The following is a 21,379-nucleotide window of genomic DNA, read 5'->3' on the forward strand; positions in this document are numbered from 1 at the left end:
TTTAAAAACATTTATTGCCAAATGCTGTCAAAGAATTGGAAAATCGTGCAAAAAAGAAACAAGGTCTAGATTACATTAAATACATATCTACTTTTCTTGCTTTATGATCAGAGCTTCATTTACAAACCAATATCACCTTTTAAATATTTCACTTATCAACAGGCAAACAAAATACTTAATGTAATATGCAAAGCAGAATTTAAGTCAATTGAGAGTTGTAATACCTTTTGAGGTTTCTTCCAATTTAACCTGACTTCTATTTTTGGCAGCACTTGCAGTAGCGCTGTCAGAGTCTTGTTTTAACGCATTTGGTTCAGCGGAGGTGTAGCTGGCCGATTTAGGATGAGCAGAGTTATATTCCAGCTCGGGTACTGGAAGGGGTTTTCTGGCAAGAGCTGGAGAAGCCTATTCATAAAGATTTAAAAAAAAATAAAAAATACACTGTTTCAAGAAGCAGCGAAAGCAGACAGACTTCCTGATTGAGACACATTGCTTTGTTACCTTGGAAGTTGCAGCAGGCAGAGAAAAGGGGTTACGAGGTGTGCCGGCAGGTCTCTTCTTCTTTAGTGTGATTATTGGTGGTGGAGTGATCTGCACTGGCTAAAAAGAAAAAAAAAGTCACTATTTGTAAAAATGCATTTCTAAAGATGAAAAATCTTGTGACAGAAATGTACAATACTGTAAGCAATGGCCTTTACTGTACTCAATATAGTATAGCAAAGTGGGCGAGGAGGCTTTCCTTTTATAGCCCTGAATTGTTCCTAACATTTGCGGGAAAAAAACACAAAAATGCATGGGATAGTTTATGATACCCAAACGTCTGACTGGGATCTGTTAACATTGTTTTTATTCACAAAAAATGACAAATGGAATAGTAGTTAATCCGACCACAATAACTGCGTAAAAAAAATAAATCCATTAAGTTAAAAAAAATATTGTCATATAGATTAAATCTGCAGGAATCCTGCAGCTTGTACCACCTTTACTCAGAAGTTCCTGCTCCCTCTAAGAATACTAGCTTCTGTCCGGTGCTTTTATGGCCCACTCACGGTCTTTTGACGGCAGGTAGCGCAGGACCCTAATCTATAGCGATGTCTCTGTACTTCGCGGCTTCAAAGCACCTCCTCCTGCAATCTAGTAGGAGAAGGTCAGGAGTTTGTAACCCCTTCGGTCTTCTCATGGTGACTCAATGAGCGCTACGTAGTAAAGAGGTGGAAACGCTGCTTCCTCTATAGGGCCCGGCAATACAGTTATTGCCAAGTGTCCATCCATCATGTATATCCATCTCCTATACAGGAATTCTGGCGGTTTTTTATTATGTCATCTTGCATGAAAAATAGTCATATTGTAGTATTTTGGACTTTTACAGGCACAGCGATACCAATTAGGTGTTTGTTTTTAACATTACTTTAGGGGGAAAACGTGAAAGGGGGCTTTCTTTAAACTTTTGAATTTATTTTTTTTGTACATTACTAAAAACATTTATTTTACAGAATTATTTTTTTAGGCCCCTCTAGGGGACTTGAACAAGCGATCGTTAGCTGGTACAATACACTGCAATACTTATGTATGGCAATGTATTGTGATTCTTACCAGATCCTATTGAAGGGAGGTTGTCACCAGAAATATACCTACAGTATATTACTCTGTTGCTAGTTTGATAGGTAGATTTCTGGTGACAGACTCCCTTTGAGCCATATCTCCGGCAGTTCTTATTAAGAGAACCAAGGTGGCAAACCTAGGGGGCCTTCATAAGGCCCCTAGTCTGCGATGACAACCATCGGTACGTCGCGATTGCTTCAAGGGGGGGGGGGGATGGAGTGATAGATGGGTTTACCTCTTTCTAACGGCTTAGATACCACCCTTCGCTATTGACCGCTGCATTTAAGTGGCTAGAAGGATGGGATCGGAATAATACAGTTGACTGCCAATCAGTACATGAGCCTGCTCCATAACACACCCCCAACGAACTTTGACGTGCAGTTACAAATATCAGTAAGGGGTTAAGGGCCTGTTCACATCACCGTTCGCTTTCCATTCCGGGGTTCCGTCGGACGTTTCCGTCAGGTGAACCCCGCAACGGAAAGTCAAACAAACCACAGCTTCCGTTTTTCCGACTGAATCAATAGCGCAGTCGACTCCGCTATTGATTCCGTCGTTAAGAAGGAAACCTGCCGGAATGGTGACGAACAGAAACCATTAGCAATGTTTCCGTCACCATTGATATCAATGGTGAAGGAAACGGAAGCTGTGGTTTCAGTTTGACTTTCAGTTGCGGGGTTCACCCGACGGACACCTCCGATGAAACCCCGGAACGGAAAGCCAATGCTGATGTGAACAGGCCCCAACTTAGACATTGGCTAAAATGACATCCTACTTTCAGCTTAGAGATGAATACAATTGTATCGTCTAGAAATGTTCTGTGAGATAAATACATCAGCAGCAGCTGCACAGATCACTCTAATAGTTTGCAACAATTAACAGTCTGAAGCTCAGACTTTTTAGCTCAGAGTATTTCCTAGACTGGATATAATTGTCCGCAACAAACATTCTGTAGTTGTGCATCCGCGTCTCATCAGAATTCATAGATCCGCAACAAAAAAAAATTGATGTAATAGCAAATCCAGACCGTAAAATGACCCGAGTTTTTGCAGTCCAGATTCGCAGCCCTCACAGATCCATGCATGAGGCTTAGGCCTCATGCACACGACCATGCTTTTGTCTCTGCAATTCATCCACATTTTGGTGGATAAGTTGCGGACCCATTCATTTCTACGGCCCTATGCACACGACTAACGTTCACGGATCCGCGTGGCGGCCATGAATCCAAGCCACAAAAACTCAGGACAAGTCATTTTACCGTCTGGATTTGCAGCTTCACAAACTGGTTACATCCTTTTTTTTGTTGTGCATCCGTGTCTCATCAGGAATCATGGATCCGCAACTACAAAAGGTTTTCTGCGGACAAATGGATCGCAGCCTGCAAAACCACTACAGTCGTGTGCATTAGGCCTAAGATGGGCTGTCTTTTGCGGAACAAGTTTTTCTATTAGAACCATTTTGGGGTACATATACATTTTTTATTATGAGGCTTCGTTCACATCTGCGTTGGGGTCCCGGTTCGGATGTTCCGTCAGAGGTTTCCATCAGAACGGGACCCTGAGCAGACAAACGGACACCGACGATTGATTTCAATGGTGACGGAGACGGTGCCCCTGGTTTCTGTCTGTCGTTTTTGTCGGGAGTAAAAGGTGCAAGGGAATAGGAAAAAGGAGAGAAAAAAAAAAAAAAGAAAAAAACACAATACAGCAGTTTCTTTTGTGGTTTTTTTTTACGGGTTGTTACGGCTCCGGTGATACAACACATGTATTTTAGGTTTTTAGTTCTTTTTTACGCTTTAAAGAAATAAAACCACTTTTAACAGGAACATGGTTTAACCAGTTCAGGACCGGGCTATTTTGAGCCTTCGGGACCAGACACCGTTTAGCCCTCTTTAGCACGTGTTCGTTAAATGGCTATAACTTTTTTATTTGTTGGGCTAACTACGTGATTTTTGCGCCGTTTTTTCCATAGACAATGCAGGTTTCTTTTTTTTATCGTTTTTGTACACATCCTTTTTGCTATTTTAGAATTTTTAATCATAAAGTTTGAAAATAGTAAAAAAATATTTTTTTACGTTTCAGCTATTTTTTTTTGGTAATAACATAGTTTTACCCTAAAATAGACCTCTTATTTGCGCTAGTCATTGTCTACCGTAAATTTTAATATAGTACATGTCTATATTAGGGTAATTGGGTCAGCGCTAGCGTTACAAAAATGATTGGGGGGGGTTTTGTAGTGGGTATTTTATGTGTATTTATTATTAATTTTTTTTTGCACTTTCTTTTTTTTATTACTATGGTCTGTCCCTCAAAGGTCAAAAAAGACCTTTGGGGAACCTTATATATTTTTTTTCTTTCTTTTACACCATGTTTTTCCACTGTAACTAGATCAGCACAGCAGCCCCAGTTACAGGGGAAATCAGCCCTCTCATAGTGAGCCTGTTCCATAGTGACCCAGCAGCAGTCTGTCACTAACGGCACCCGGCGATCATGTGACCAGTCACATGAACACCGGGAGCAATAGAGACAGCGGCGTGGCCGCTGCCTCTATTCCTATACACAGCGCGCATTGAGCTCTGTGTAAAAGAGATCGGAGAAGACAGAAGCAGCGAAAGCTGCTTCTATCCTCTACTCAGGGTCCCCGAAAGTCACTGACAGCCGGAAACCAGACATTCAGCTGCCCGATCGCGTGAGCAGCAAGTTAAAACCCAAGCCGTAAAAAGTCTATGGCTCTGGTTATAAGGACCCTGACCACTGGCCGTAAAAACACAGCCAGCGGTCGGGAACCAGTTAAAGACTTTTTTTAATAGAAACGTTATTAAATTTAATTTCATTTAATCTATTTGTTTAGTCCCACAGGGACTTCACAATGCGATCATTTGATCACTTCTATAATGCTTTTAGATACTCATGTAAGTCATCAGATGCAGCATGTGTAAGAGCTGGAAGGTAGTCAGTGCTGTATGCAATCAGCCTCTCAACTTGAGCAGGCTCTATTAACTCGCATCAAAAAAAATACACCATGACTGGAATAGGGAGATGAATAATTCAATGGCTCAAAATTTCATTCAAACAACTATATCAATGAAATAAAAAATATTAACGCTCAAGCCGGTATATTACTATTTTAAAACCGACTATACAACTATCCTACAAAATGGAGGTATAATGAACACGATCATATACAATATAAAGAAATTCATTGCAGAAGAATTGAGGGAAAAATGCAATAACAAATACTCTTAGGAATAAATTAATTCTACCTGCGATTTCAAATCTTTTAGTAAATCACCCAATAGGTCATCTTTTGACAAGTCCACGGCTTTCTGCTAAAATAAAAATATACACATTATTGGCAGAGTTTTAGTCCTTAACAGTATATTATTATTATGTAAGACTGTGGCCAACGGCCCCTGTATCCCCTTTTCCATTGTTGTACAAAGCTGTGTGATGAAGGACAACTTCCTGTACTTATAAGTCCACGTTCGCATTACAGCCTCAACTTGCTTGGCAGAAAATTGTGCCACCACCTAGTCCGGCATGCTCGGATATCCACATGACTCAACAGCTCTAGGTCAGCTTGAGGAGAGACTGATACAGTACATGCCGTCTCTATTCTCTTTAACCCCTTCCTGCTACGGCCAGTTTTGACCTTCCTGACAGAGCCCCATTCTTTCAAATCTGACTTGTATCACTTTATAATGGTAATAACTTTGGAATGCTTTTACCTATTCAAGCGATTGAGATTATTTTCTCGTGACACATTGGATTTTATGTTAGTGGTAAAACTTGGTCGTTACATTTAGGATTTAATAATTGCAAAAAATAACCTTTTTTAAAAAATTTCAATGCATCTGCTTGTAAGACATAGTAATACCACAGAAAACAGTTGCTAATTAACATACGGCATAGTTTTTTGAACTTCAATTTATTTTTCTAGGACGTTACAGGGCTTAGAACTTTAGTAGCAATGTCTCACATTTTCAAGAAAATTTCAAAATGCTATTCTTTCAGTTCTGATGTGGCTTTGGAGGGGCCCATACATTAAAAACTGCACCCACCAAAGTATTTAAAACAGCATTTAGAACATTTCTTAACCCTGTAGGCTTTTCGCATGCATCAAAGCAAAGTGGAGGTGAAATGTAAAAAATTTTTGCAGAAATTCATGTTTAAACCATTTCCTTCTGTAACACAGAAGGTTTTAACAGAGAAATACAACTAAAAATGTATTACCCAGATTTTGCCGTTTTTATAAACATCCCACACGTTGCCCTAGTGTGCTAATGGACTGAAGCACAGGCCCCAGAAGCAAAGAAGCACCTAGTGGATTTTGGGGCCCTCTTTTTATTGGATTATATTTTAGGCACCATGTCAGGTTTGAAGTGGTCTTGTGGTACCAAAATAAAGGAAACTCCCGAAAAATACTCCATTTTGGAAACTACACCCCACAAGGAATTCATCTAGGTATGTAGGGAGCATTTTGACCCGACAGGTGATTCACAGGTTTTATTAGAATTGGGCTTTGAAAATAAAATATGTATTTATTTCCAATAAAATGTACTTTTTTTATTTTCACAAAGACTAAAAGGTGAGAAAGCACCCCGACATTTGTAAAACTATTTCTTCTGAGTACAGCAATACCCCATATGTGGTAATAAACTGCTGTTTGGACACATGGCAGGGCTCAGAAGGGAAGGAGCACCATTTGACTTTTGGAGCTCAAATTTAGCTGGAATGGTTTGCGGAGGCCATGCCGCATTTGCAAAGCCCCTGAGGGGCCAAAATACTAGAAACCCCCCATAGGTGACCCCACTTGGGAAACTACAAACCTCAAGGAAATTATCTAAGGGTATAGTGAACATTTTAACCCCACAGGTTTTTTGCAGAAATTATTTCCCAATAAAATGTAGGTTTAACAAATTTTGTTTCCGCAGGAACTAAAAGAGAAAAAGCACCCCAACAATTGTAAACCCATTTCTCCCGAGTACGGCAATACCCCATATGCGGTCAAACTGCTGTTTGGACAAACGGTAGGGCTCAGAGCGGAACGAGCGCCATTTGGCATGGTTTCTTGGCGCCATGTCACATTTACGGAGCCCTTGTAGTACTAATACAATGGAAACACCACCAAAAGTGACTCCATTTGGGAAACTACACCCCTTGAAGAATCATCCAGGGGTATAGTGAGAATTTTGACCCCAAAGGTTTTTTGCCGAATTGATTAGAATTAAGCCGTGAAAATGAAAAATGTAGGGGTATAAAATGGAATATGGCGCTCCTCTAAGGTGATACCATTTGGGATATAATACAGATGTAAAGTCGTGGTGAATCAGTGTCAACTCACCTGGTATGGTTGTGCTGGATGATCGGCACAACTCAACTTTGAAGCGTGTTGGGTCTTGCAAGACCCCTGTAGCAGCATGGTTTGCGAGCCTCTGGAGTTGACTCTGGTTGTCTGGGTTCTCAAGGAAAGATCCTCCCAGCGTCTGACAAATGCAGGAAATGTAGAAGAAAAAAAAACTCCTCGATGGGACGCTCCCGTGCTGGTATGAAATCTTAGTCAGTTATCAGAAATCAACTGTTTTATTAGTGGTGTCTAAAATACACTATGCAACACGTTTCGTAATGGTATGCGGACGCCATGTCGCATTTGCAAAATCCGACGTACCAAAAAAAAAAAATACCCCATTTTAGAAACGACACCTCTAAAGGCATTTATCGAGGGGTGTAGTGAGCATTTAGACCCCACAGTGGTTTTTCAGAAATTTATACACAATGGATGATGCAAAGTGAAAATTGCAGTTTCCCAGTTTGTGCCACTGGAGAATCTTAGCCCATAAATTGCATTGCCATACATGTGGATAAAATCTGCTGTTTAGGCACACTGTAGGGCTTAGAAGGGAAGGAGCGCCATTTGGAGCGTGGATTTTTCTTCGTAGCAGTTTAGTTAGTATTACTGGTACATCAGGGAATAATAAGAGAGTATAATAATGGGGTAAATAATAAAACTATCCATAGAGGTGGTATGCTGTGAAGCAATCAGTTATGCACAGACCAGTGTCGCACTGATAAACTGTATTCTTTCTTATCCCCGACTTGTAACACTCTGCATCTTTCGGGGACTTTTCCTTTGTAATTTGGGAAATTTTGCTGGGAAAGTGTTGCCCTGGTATAATATGGGCGCCTTCGCTTCTAGCAGATGTGCTATGTCCCTTCCCTCCCTAGTTTCCTAAATACTAGGGCCCTGAAACTGAAGGAATATTGCCATCCGGCCTGCACTTCGGGATGTTTTTTTCATCACCGCATTACTACTGCCATAACTTTTTTTTATTTTAGCGTTGACAGGTTGTCGTTTTTGTTGGTACTATTTTGGGGTGAATGTGACTTTCTGATCACTTTTTATTCCATTTTTTGGGAGATGTGACCTAAAAGCAGCGATTCCGGCGCGGTCTTATTTTTTTTTTTTCAAATAATAAAATACTTATGGGGAAAAAAGCTGTTTTTTTTTTAGTTTTTTTTATCTTGAAACTGATTTTTTGACAACATTTTTATTAACTTTTTTTTTTTTTTTTGCCCCACTAGGGGACTTGGAGGCCTGAAGCCCCGATTACTATTTGAATACACCGCACTACATACGTAGCGAAGTGCATTAGAGCTGTCAGTCATACACCGAACTACATACGAAGTGCAGTGTATTAGAGCTGTCAGTCATAAACTGACTTTCCATACCAACCATTCGCACCCCAACGATTAGGTAAAAACCCCTCAGATTCTGCAATCTCTAGTTAGCCCGCACCATCAGTAGAAGAGCCCGCACCATCACCGCAACATAATGGTAATGCGCGTTGCAGGATCCCCTTCACGATAGTGCCGTGTGTGTGTGTATAAATGTGTATGGCGGATGTGGAGAAGAGGTTAAAAGAAATTCATTTTCGCTGAATTCACATCTGATGTTGAGACAGCATGCAAAGGCTGATCTCAACCTGACCATTAGAATGGCCTGAAAAGGTCAGATACGGTTTAACCCCTTCCCGCTCCTTGACATACTATTCCGTCACCATGAGCGAATCGTTCACACTCAGTGACTGAAAAGTACGTCACGAGAGGAACCGCCATTCCGGCCCCCCCGGCATGCACACTAGCTGTGACAACTGCGGTCTCAGACAGCAGTTGCCGCAACTCCTTCCCCAGGGACCGATCGCCAATTAACCCCTTAGAAGGCGCATTCAGTAGCGATCGCAGCTTCTTAGGGGTTAAAACACCATTGACGACATGATCGCAGGCGCCGATGGTTGCTATGGCAACCAGAGGTCTAACAAAGGGGTCTAGCTATGCCATCTACGAATGCCTAGTAGGTCCAGACAAAGGCAGGACTCACTATGCTTGCGGTCAGTGAGCAGCTGACAGCTCTAATATACTGGACTACGCATGTAGTGCAGTGTATTAGAATAGCGATGAGGGCTTCATGCCTTCAAGTCCTCTAGTGAGACAAAAAAGGTTTTAAAAAAAAAAAAAGCTGTGTAAAAATAAAAGTTATAAAGTAAAAATCCCCTTTTTCCCCTCATCAGTCCTTTATTATTAAAAAAATGAAAATAAAACTATACATAATTGGTATCGCCACATCCGTAATGGCTTGACCAACAAAAGTATTTCGTTATTTATCCCGCACGGTGAACGCTGTAAAAGAAAATAATAATAAACCATATTAGAATCACAATATTTTTTAGTCACTTCACCTCCCAAAAAATGGAATAAAGAGAGTTCAAGAAGTCGCATATACCCAAAAATTCTACTGATCGAAACTACAAACTACATGGTACTGATCTAAACTACTGTTCTTTACGCAAAAAACAAGCCCTCACACGGCTTTCTTGATGGAAAAATAAAAAAAAGTTATGGATCTTCGAATATGGCAACACAAAAAGTAAATGATTTTTGTTAAGTATATTTATTGTGCAAACGTCATAAGACATGAAAACAAAACACCTATAAACATATGGTATTGCCGTATTCGTATCGCCCCGCAGAGTAAAGTGAACGTGTCATTTATAGAGCACAGGAAAAGCTGTAAAAAAAAAAAAAGGGAATAAAAAAACAATAGTAGAATTGCTGTTTTTTCGGTCCCAGGCGAAACGCGCGTCGAGGCGTCTTTGTGCCTCTTCACGTTCCCTGCTTTCATCATGTCTACAGGTATCTTGGTTCTTGCACCTATTTTATTTGGCATTTATCTGTAAACGTTGGCCTGCATATGCGTTGTGTATCCTAAGCAGATTTGTGCTATGTATACTTTACAACTGGCAGTATTTCTTTAACGTATATAGTCATATATTCATATTTTTATGCCTTATTGACACTTTACCATACTTGTATTCATGGCATGTTAGTTTTGGGAAGTTATTCGAGTTTGGTTGTCTTTTGTGTTCCTCTTGGTATGCTGTCATCTATACCTTATTGCTACTCCTCTTGATATATGATCCGCCTTATTCTTATTGTATCTATTATCGTAATACCATGTATCGTTATGTACTAATAAAGTTGTATATTTTTTACTATCCATGGTAGTTATTTTCACATTCTATTGGGATGCTATGTCCCCGGCGCTTTGGCGCTTGTAGGTTGTTTCTGAGTTTGATTGGGGGACCCCCCTTTTTCGCTTTACTCTGTTTTGAGGTTTGCTGTAGGTTGACAAAAAATGATTACCATCTGTCTTATAAGCAGATAATTTAAATTCAGAAAAATGCTAATTTTTCTAAGTTTTCTCTAAATTTTGCTATTTTTCACAAATAAATACTGAATATATTGACGAAATTTTACCACTAAAAGTCCAATATGTCACGAGAAAACAATCTCAGAATCCCTTGGATAGGTATAAGCATTCCAGAGTTATTACCACATAAAGTGACATGTCAGATTTGAAATGAATTTAAGGCCAAAACTAGGCCGCGTCATTAAGGGGTTAACCTCTCATCGAACTCTGCAAAAAGGGCATTAAGTCCTTTTATTGCCTTAGTAGAAATAAGGTTACTTATCATATAGGGCTTTCCCTTCTATGCTGACCTTCAAACATTCTAAACGAAAATTTCATCGAACAGTAATTTTTTTTTTCCAACTGGAATTCCTTCGGAAATGAAATGGTCAGTTAATGTTCTCTTCCGTTTACACAACATTTCTGTCTGGTGGAAGCGGTGGCCATTCATTTCACTAGAAGGCCGGAGGGGACGGTGTAGATATGCAGTTCCCACCTGATCAGGCGGCTTTCAAAAGTGGAAAGAACCTATTGCCCCACCTAATAAGTATGAACGTTTATTTAATCTAAATTTTAAAAAAAATCCAAAAAAAAACTTACATCTGTATTTTTTTTCCCAGCACTGGCCATAAACATTGATTTGATATCACTTGGTTTGGATACAAAAGACTTTTTCACATTCGTTTTGTCTTTAACTGCTCCCTTCCGTCTTTTTCCTACAAAGAAGCGTTATTAAATTCAGGATACTAAAAATATCAGAACAAACCATTCCAGCATGTAATATACTATAAAAAAATAAAAGACTTTAAAAGATATGTTCACATACTTTGTTGCAGGCAGAAAAAACTGCCTCAAAATTCCTTCATTTCATGGGAGGTCAGAGACGGAAACGCGGGAAGAAAGAGCACGTCACTTGGTTTTTTTTCGACGATCGTTTTTTTCCGCTAATGGGAAAAACCGTTGTCGTCTCCCATTGATTCTGGCAGTTTCCGCGTCTAAAATAGCGCCAAAAAACTGTGTGCGAACTTTTTTTTCTTTTGTAATTGCTTTAACCGTATTTTGTGCTAAAAAACACTTTCGATTGGTTATTAAAATGTGTGCTCTGTTCAAGCTTCTGCAGCCTGCATCTATTCCAGTACATAGCCTGCAGAATGCAGTTACAGGGAAATCCATCTGACTGTTTGTTCTCTAGCCGCTTTCTCTCCACGTCTGAACATTCGGTTAAGCGGACTTATGACCAAATCAGTTGAAGGCCCCATGCATCTGTATTGACAGATCTGTAATTACGGCTGAAAACTATGGTCGTGTGCATGGGGCTTTCAACTGATTTGGTCAGAAGTTTGCGGACCCATTCATTTCTATTAGCCACGGACACCTTTCCGTATATTTACAGATGTGTGTCCAGGTCGTAGAAATAATCCGCAAAATATAGAACATGTCCTATTCTTGGCCGAAATTGCGGCACGGATTTGCTCATAGAAATCTATGGGCGCTTCCGCAATTGCAGACGGCTACGTCAGATCTGTATTTGGGGTCAGAAAAAACCCTGAAGTTCGTGTGCATGAGGCCTAACTGTGAACACTATTTTTCAGGCTATGTATTCTATGTACTAGAATAAATGTCGGCTGCAGTAGCCAAACGGATGACAATTTTTAACAACAACCAATTGTAGAAGTGGTTTTTTTTAGCACGTAATACAGCCAATGCAATTAAAAATTCCCCCAAAAACTGTCTATAGGCCCTGGTCCACAAAAGGGAAGTTTGGTGGAGTTTTTGCATGCGATGGAAGTAAATAGATAATTATTATATATATATATATATATATATATATATATTAAAAAAAATTATGTAGAAACAATGTTTTGTTTTTTTTTAACTAAATAAAAAATTTTAAAAAATCATAACTGCCGCAAATCTGCCTAAAAGTGAAACAAATAAAAAATAATAGGATGGAAAAGTCTAATTTTGAAGACTTAAGAATTTTAAAATAATGAAAACTGATAAAATCAATAAAGGGGTATTCCCATCTTAGACATTTATGACATATCCACATGATATGCTATAAAAGGTCTTAAAGATGTGAGTCCCATCTCTGGGACCCACATCTATATTGAGAACAGAGGTCACACAACCCCCATTTGCCTGGTCCAGCGACCGCTAGCCGAAGATTCCAGGCAGTGACTAGTGGAGAGGGGGCCACGCAAGCACGCGGCTCCCCTCATTCTGTTCAATGAGAATTACGGAAACAGCTAACTACGTCTTTCCGAGAAGAGCCGAGGTGATCCCTTTGCACTTCTGCCTCTTTGTTTCATCAACTGGTGGGCTTCTTTGCACCAGGACCTCACAAATCAAAAGTTCTGACATATCATGACATGTCAGAAGTTTATGAAATGACAAAATCGTGAAGCAATTTATTAGCACTTAAAGAGGCTCTGTCACCACATTATATGTGCCCTATCTCCTGCATAATGTGATCAGCGCTGTAATGTAGATTACAGCAGTGTTTTTTATTTAGAAAAAGGATAATTTTTGCCGGAATTATGACCTATTTTAGCTTTATACAAATTACTTTCTTAATGAACAACTGGGCGTGTTTTACGTTTTGACCAAGTGGGCGTTATGGAGAGAAGTGTATGACGCTGACCAATCAGCGTCATACACTTCATTCATTTACACAGCACATAGCTCCGTCAAAAATTATTGTTTTTCTAAATAAAAAAAAACACTGCTGTAATCTACATTACAGCACCGATCACATTATGTAGAAGATGGGACACTTATAATGTGGTGACAGAGCCTCTTTAAGCAAGCACTGTGTTTAGCATTTAGAATAAACTTCTGCATAGTGTTCATGTTTTGGTTGTAAAAAAAATTTTTTTATTAAAGAACAAAGTAAAAAATAAAAAAAGAAATTGGGATTTTTGTACAGACCATAAAATCTCTTACTTGTGGAATTCATTAAGGGGACAGAGCACCATGGGTATAGGCCCTTGCCACTAGGCGGCTGACACTATGTAGGAAAGTCTTCCTCCCACAGACACTGGCTTAGGGCCTGTTCACCGCAGCATTGGGTTTTCGCTCATGGGTTCAGATAGAGCTTTCCATCAGAGGAACCCATGAATGAAAAGCCAAACAGAAACCATGGGTTCTGTTTGCATTACCATTTATTTCAATGGTAATGCTTCCGTTGCAAATGGTTCCCCTTTCTTAAGGTTTCAGTTTTTTTAGCGGAAACAATAGCGCAGTCGACTACGCTATTGTTTCCGCAAAAAAAACCTGAAATCTTGTGGAGCGGAAACGGAAATTATTTGCAATGAATGCATTTGTGTCTCCGAAAATGAATTCAGCAAGAAAGGGATATTGCGGCGAGCAAAAAAATACAAATATTCTTGTAAATATCATTGGGAACACATCATAGGACATCCTAAAGCAGTCACAGGGGTGGAAAAGGAAAAATTAAAGACAGCCATGTGACCCTCCTATAGCAGTTGCCTACAAGACCTTGCGACCCAGAATGGCATCAGAGGCGGCTAAAGAATGGATCTGGTAGAACTTTGTGAAGGTGCACACCAAAGTCCAGGTAGCAGATTTGCTAACCTGAGAAACTGACGCTTGGTGCCTTACCGCCACGAGCGGTGACCCGAAGGGTAGTAACTTTACACTTGAACAGATAGGTTTCCAAAAAAAAAACAGACCACATCCAGCAAGCAATGGTGGCCTCGGATGCCACCAATCATTTGTGTGGCCCCTACAGGAAGAACAAAAAGAGAATCAAAGTGCAGAAACAGGAAGAGATACAGTAGAGGGGAACCCTCCAAAGAGAGACCAGGGCATAGATTGCGATGGCCTCAGGAGTCTGGAAAGTGTCAAAACAGTCCCCAAACACATAGTTAACCACAGACGTAGAATACCCCAAAAAATATAAGCATCTTCATTCCATAGCAAGGAACCCTAAAAGAAGACCTGGGAAGAGGGGGGTTTGTAAGGAAAAGTTTTCATATTCTTCCCTCCACCTGCAGAAAATGGTTAGGTGCCCGGCGGTGGGGAAAGTGCAGTGCAGAGAACTATCTGGTGTACCAACAGGGGCTTGACTAGGCTGGCAGTCCAGGCTGAAAACCATCTGTAACGAAGACCAAAAGTAATAAAAAAAATAGGAGGTAGGCATAACCTGATTCTACTAAGGACACTAGGCTAAAACTGATTAAGCCAGTGTCTGTGAGAAGGGTAAGTTCTGCCTTGGCAGAGCAAAGACTCTTCTACCTAGTGTCAGCCTCCCGGTGTCAAGGGCCTATACCAATGGTGCGGTGTCCCCAATGATATTAACAAAAAATATCGAATAAAATATGTAGCTACAAAAAGGTGAAATTTGTATGTGAACCTTTAGGGATTTGAAGGTTTTGAATTAAACATGGCTAAAAGCATCATACAGCATACCTTTGTCTTGAGGTACGTCTTCTTCAAGATCATCATCAAAAATTTCTCTTCCATCTTCCACATAACCTGCCCCATCTAGAAATCAGAGAAGATAAAACAATTAACATCAAGAATAGCCATAGAAACTAGTTGTTTTAAAGAATATTGCCGTTTGTCTTATCACACCGCTTTTTATTTTAGTTTTTAGACAGACAATTACAAGCGTACCTAACCTTTTGGTATAAACTGTCCTATGCGTGTAAATAACTTTCTGGTCATTGTATTCTATGAACTAGTAGGTGGAGCCTAATTGCTATCAGGTCTTCTATACACTGCACACATAGAAGAAGAGATCCCTGCTCTCCTATCTCTATCTATCACATACATATAAGGAATCTACAGCAGCATGGAGGACATTATACAGCAGTAATGAGCAGTGTAGCTGTGAAGACAGAATTGGCTCAAAATGTGTCTGCCTCTCTCTGCTCCCCCCCTCCCCTCTGGGTAGACTTCTAGGAACAGCTGTAACCTGATCATTCCGTGACCTGATAGTCTATCTTCTCATGAGAACGAAAAAAGCTGAAAATTCAGCGTGAGTGAACAGTTTGGGGGAGCCTGATAAGTGGAAGAGGCGTGAGTGTAGGGACAGTTTGTTTCATATGGGGTGTACAACTACTGTATGTCCAAATGTAGAAATGTAAAAGCCATTACAAAAATGCATATGTAGGATAAAGCACAGCACTCAGCTTCTTCTGAGGTGAAGGCAGTGGGTTCCCAACCCCGAATACAATGTATAGAAATACTCCATACACTCGATGAAAAATTCGTAGAATTATTAGTTGAACACACAGTATCTCTGCTGGCAGGTCAGAGTAGTAATAGGTAAACGTATTCGTTCAAAAGAAGAGACCTTCATCAGACCAACCGACTGCCCAAAACTGTAAGCTTAAAGAGGCTCTGTCACCAGATTTTCAAACCCCTATCTCCTATTGCAGCAGATCGGCGCTGCAATGTAGATAACAGTAACGTTTTTTTTTTGTTTTTTTTAAACGAGCATTTTTGGCCAAGTTATGAGCCATTTTTATATTTCTGCAAATTAGCCTTTCTTAAGTACAACTGGGCGTGTTTAAAGTTATGTCCAAGTGGGCGTGTATTATGTGCGTACATCTGGGCGTTTTTACTTGTTTTACTAACTGGGCGTTGTGAATGGAAGTGTATGATGCTGACGAATCAGCATCATCCACTTCTCTTCGTTACCACCCAGCTTCTGGCAGTGCAGACACACAGCGTGTTCTCGCGAGATCACGCTGTGACGTCACTCACTTCCTCCCACAGGAACTTCATCGCGTCGGATGAGCGAGGACACGCTGTGTGTCTGAACTGCCAGAAGCTGGGTGGTAACGAAGAGAAGTGGATAATGCTGATTCGTCAGCATCATACACTTCCATTCACAACGCCCAGCTAGTAAAACAAGTAAAAACGCCCAGATGTACACACACAATACACGCCCAATTGGACATAACTTTAAACACGCCCAGTTGTACTTAAGAAAGGCTCATTTGCATAAATATAAAAATGGTCATAACTTGTCCAAAAATGCTCGTTTTTGAAAAAAACAAAAACGTTACTGTTATCTACATTGCAGCGCCGATCTGCTGCAATAGGAGATAGGGGTTTGAAAATCTGGTGACAGAGCCTCTTTAAACATATCGTGGTATATAGCTGTAGCAGGCACAACTTCACTAAGCGATTACATCGATACAACTACATGCCACAATACATTTGTTATGCTTACAACTCTGGGCAGTCAGATGAAGGTCTCTTTTGACCGAAAACGTTTACCCATTACTACTCTAACAAATAATAATAAATAAATCTACGAATTTTGGATCAAAACAGTGTGCAGAGTATTTCTATTCATTACAAAAATGCATAACGCATTATAAATGTATTACGAAATCCACTTGTACACTCTAAAAAAACGTCATCATAGATTAAGTCAACCACTTAGGAGTGAAAGCCCCGTTGGACAGTATAGCCATGTTTACGTGGCAGATCTGTTGCATATTTCCCACAGAAACATACAATAAAATGCAAGTTAATGGGGTTTAAGAAAACTATTCACACACCACGGAGTGAAAATTGACATGCTACAGACTTCACCTACTGTATTGTGAGATCCACAGGCAAATTAAGTTGTTCTTTTTAGGGTACAACTGTGGAAATAAATGGAATGCACCAATGTATCCATCCCAAACTTTGTGAGCATTAGACTTGAATCAGAAGCTCCCCCTCTCAATCAGTACCGTATAAAACTACTGAACACCAATTTACAGTCTATGTAAACCTTGGTGGGACTGACGGATTCAGGTCTTCGGCCCCATGCACACGACCGTAAAAAATCTCTGTAATACGGTCTGCAATTACTGACCCGTTCGGTTCTATTGGGCGGGGACACCTTTCCGTATGGCTAAGGATAGGTGTCCGTGCCGGGAATTATGGAGAATGTTTTTTATATTTTACGGGCCGTGCTCCCAAACTTCGTGTGCATGAGGCCTTAGCAAAAAATACAGATGCTCTGAGCAGCTGTATTCTCAAAAAGCAAAAATAATTTTTAATAAAAACTCATTTGAAAGTTGCACACATTTTTATAAAAAAAAAAAAAAAACTTTCAAAAAGGTTTGCATAGACTTTAATAGCAAACTTACAATAACAAAAAAATATATATATATAGATTTCTTACCATCATCCACTATCCAGTCATCATCTTGGCGTTCACAGACTATTTTTGAGTAAGACTCCTCATCCACCTCTTCATAAATACTCGCCATTTCTTCCACCTCACAGTAAAAGGGGTAAATGATTAACATGTACATCTAGATGATCATAAACATGTGCTTTTCACTCTGTTACATAAGAGTTTGGAGCCTTAGTTGGAGTTGACGTCACTTGATGACAAGAATAGAGAAGAACGTAGCAATATTTTTGTCACCGAATGACGGAAATCGTGACCGATCCAGTATAACTTCATGCCTTCCATTTTAAACAGAAGCCATGATGCCAGTGTGAATATAGCTCTACATTGATCTTTCACCATATTCTATGCCATAAAATCATGTCATGTGGCTGATCTGCACACAGATAAACAGAAAATGACAGACCGACCTATAATAATAATTGAGCTATACTAGCGAGCACAATACATCAATTAAACAGCCTCCCAAAGTGCCAATCAGGGGGGCTGAAAAGAAAATACTTCCTAGTTATGTGAAATTACATGGGGCGTCACATGTTCCTTGCCGATCAGAAGTACTGAAAAAGGATCATGTGTTTGGCACTTGGAGGGTGGGTGATTAGTGGATGCCATTAGACTTCGGGTCTGTTCACATTAGGGTTGTCACGATACCAGAATAAAAAATGTTTTTAAAAAAAGTTCTTCCATTTTCTGGTGTGAGGAGCGTGGTGCGATTAATTTTGTACATCCATGCGCCTCGCATTAATAGTAATTAACCCCATCGTGTTTCTCAGTCATAATGGACAACATTGGGTTAATTACTATGTGAGGCGCATGGAGGTTCAAAATTCATAATACCTCGTGCCTCACATTAATAAGTGAAAAAGCAGATTTTATTTTATAACAGCGTAAACATCTTAAATTACGCTATAAATTTGTTATTACGGTCGCGACGATACAGAACGTGTATATTTTATGTATTGACTTATTTTAATTTTTATTGCAAAAAATGTGTATTTTTCTTTTATTTAACATTATTTTTATTTTACTTTCTTATTTTTAAGAGAAAAATAACAGCTGAAACAAACTGAAACCAACGGAAAGAAAAAAAATATAATTGAAATCAATGGTGCTGCAGACGATACTTTCCGTTTGTCTCTCCGTTCGTTTGTCCCTCTGACGGAACAGATGAACGGAAAGTCCAAACGGAAGGCAAACGTGATGTGAACAGGCACTTACTTGTATTACCATTAGGGCATCACATAGATGCTCAAATTTAAAGAGATCTGACATAGTGACAGCTTTTATTTAACATTTTTATGATTGTGAGATTAAAAGCAATTTTTGTATTAAAATCATTCTCCAGACAATAGGATGTCCTATGGGAAAGGGCAAATTTATCTCACTGGAAGCACAAGCAACTGGAGAAGCAGTCCCATATCCCGAGTATTGGGATCCATATTTTAAATATATCCCAGAACATTTTCACTAGAGCCGGTTATTCGCTAGCAAATGCCACTGGAAAAATTGCAGTCTGCAATATCCCACACCCCAAATGTATTCATCCACCATTGAAGCAAATCTGTCGCAGGTAGACATAGACACCCACATTAAAATATCAGCGTCCGCCTCCACTCCAGTAGTAGTGCCATTCAGGAGACGTCCCAATTATTACTGAGATTCATATAATTATGTCTGTAAATGTGGGCATATATATTAACCCCTAGTGATGGTGGAAAAGAAGTTCAAAAAATTATTATACAAGTTAAGCTCAGAACAACAAATGGCATACAAGACAACTAATGTTTCTAGAGGCCTAACCTGTATTGCTAGATAGAAGAATGAGACGTGGCAATCTGCGGAGGATTATCCTGCCATTAAATATTAGTTCTGCTGATGGAGGGTCGCTGTCTTCACAAAGCCGGTGACGCAGCCTCCGGAGTTGTAATTAGACTTTATCAGTGGGGCATCTATTTATTAGGGTCTGCATTGCTTATATACTGCAGTGTATTATGCCTGGCTACAGTCACACGAGCGTATCAGATTCACGCACATGAAAAACACGCGTGACTCTGGTCCGTGTGTGTTGCTTTATGCGTCAGTGTGCTTTGCGAGTGGCATGCGTTTATCACAAACTCGAAAGCACATTTTCTTTTCAAACTAATGGATGCGCAAATCACACACTGCACATCCACGTGCGGTGCGTTGCTTTCACGCACCCTTTGACTTCAATGGGCAGGTAGGTGCGTGAAAACGCACCAATATAGGGCATTCAATAAGTTTCACACAGCGGACTCTGCCTGCGTGAAAACTCACGCATGTGTGAACGGCCCCATTGAAATCAATGGGTCCGCGTGCGGTGCATGATTTCCATGCACGGCACCCAGACGTTATTCACGCTCGTGTGAATGGGCCCTAAAGCCAGGTCCACACCGGTCAGATTTGCTATGGATCATTTTCACAGGAAAAATCGACAGTAGCATATCCACACCGAATCACGCGGATTTTCATAGAGATTTGTCGGTGCAGATTTCCTAAGAAGCAAACTATTTTTTTTATTAAAAATCATTCATTTAAAATAGCCACACTTGCGGATATTGATGCAAATCCACAGGTAATCCACAGCAAAATCGGCAACACTGGACTTTGCTTGCAGTTTTTGACTTTCCTATTGAAGTCAATGGGGAAAAAAATTGGCAACAAATCCATGTCCACTCTGCGACATGAATGGACATGATGTGGGTTCCGCTAATGACTTTCCATCCACAAATCTGAACAGAAAATCCGCAGCATGTCCATTCTGTGTAAATTCACCCTAAAACCAACAGGACTCCTAATAGGAATTAAAAAAAAAGCTTTCTAAGGTCTGACATCTATCAGCACGCCGCGATCGCGTTACGGGCCGCCAAAGAGTAACAAAGGGAGCCCCCCTTCCCTGTTTCTAACTACTTAGATGTCGTGGTTGCTATGGACTGCAGCATTTAAGGGGTTAAATGGCAAGGATCAGAGTTCTCTCTGATCCCAGCCATTGCAGCAGTGTCAGCTGTAACGTACAGCTGACACCTGCTGCAGATGGTGCAGGCACAGCTCATGTGCCTGCACCATCTCTGTGCCGTACATTTCTGCAAGTGCCAGTACCACAGATGTACAGCGGATCGCACCATGGGTTAAAATATTTGGTGTATTTTACAATTCAACTTCGTTACGTACTTGTTATACACACTTTTCAAAATAGAAAGAAAGTGTCTAGAACGCATAATAAATTTGGCACATGCAACGTGCTACACTTGTGGCACAATTCTGCACAGTAAAATATGGCACGTTTTGCTATGTAAATCTCCACAAATGTTCTGATTGTCTTACCCAGACTCCAAAATACATGGGTATCTTGTCCGTATATGAACTAGGCATATACAGACACTAGGCTAACACAGACCACTGACAGCAACTCCAAAACCCTCCAGCCTTCCTGTACCGTCCGATTTGGATTTACATTTATTCCACAGACTTACATTCTATTTTGCAAAAAGTAACAGCTCCAATCATGTCCAAATGCACGCTCTTTAATATTATAATAGGTTTAGTCATTCTGTATTGAGATTATACAATCAGAGAAATCCAATGGATTGCTTTGGTTACCTCGTCATCAAGGACAACTTTATCAGCAGCACTTAAAATTGTTTACCTCATATTTGACTTTTTCTCCAGATTTTGCTTTTCTCAGTTTCTCCAAGGCTGCCTTACGGCCTGTTTTCTCTATTTTTTCTCGCCGAGAACGGGATGCAACAAAACTCCCGGAGTCGGCCATATCTGACAACAAAACAAGACAAATAATAGTTATTTCTATAAATTAAAGTGCCGCTAAACGTTTGACAAAATTCTGAC

The 21,379-nt window shown here is 40.1% G+C and overlaps 1 protein-coding gene across 3 annotated transcripts in view; it reads right to left on the reverse strand.

Annotated features, from left to right (window-relative positions):
• The window catches only part of POLA1 (DNA polymerase alpha 1, catalytic subunit), a 335,037-nt gene that overhangs the window by 304,301 nt on the left and 9,357 nt on the right, over positions 1-21,379 (reverse strand). For 2 of the 3 annotated variants that reach the window (XM_075854007.1, XM_075854009.1), the window contains exons 2-8: positions 21,180-21,304; positions 17,504-17,600; positions 14,782-14,856; positions 10,948-11,063; positions 4,865-4,930; positions 502-600; positions 225-405 (exon numbers count right to left, since the gene is read on the reverse strand). In XM_075854007.1, the coding sequence (XP_075710122.1) occupies positions 225-405; positions 502-600; positions 4,865-4,930; positions 10,948-11,063; positions 14,782-14,856; positions 17,504-17,600; positions 21,180-21,304 (759 nt within the window). The remainder of the gene's footprint in view (positions 1-224; positions 406-501; positions 601-4,864; positions 4,931-10,947; positions 11,064-14,781; positions 14,857-17,503; positions 17,601-21,179; positions 21,305-21,379) is intronic. The other variant, XM_075854008.1, reaches the window with a different exon arrangement.

Source organism: Rhinoderma darwinii, chromosome 2 (genome assembly GCF_050947455.1).
Source record: "Rhinoderma darwinii isolate aRhiDar2 chromosome 2, aRhiDar2.hap1, whole genome shotgun sequence".
Lineage (NCBI taxonomy): Eukaryota > Metazoa > Chordata > Amphibia > Anura > Rhinodermatidae > Rhinoderma > Rhinoderma darwinii.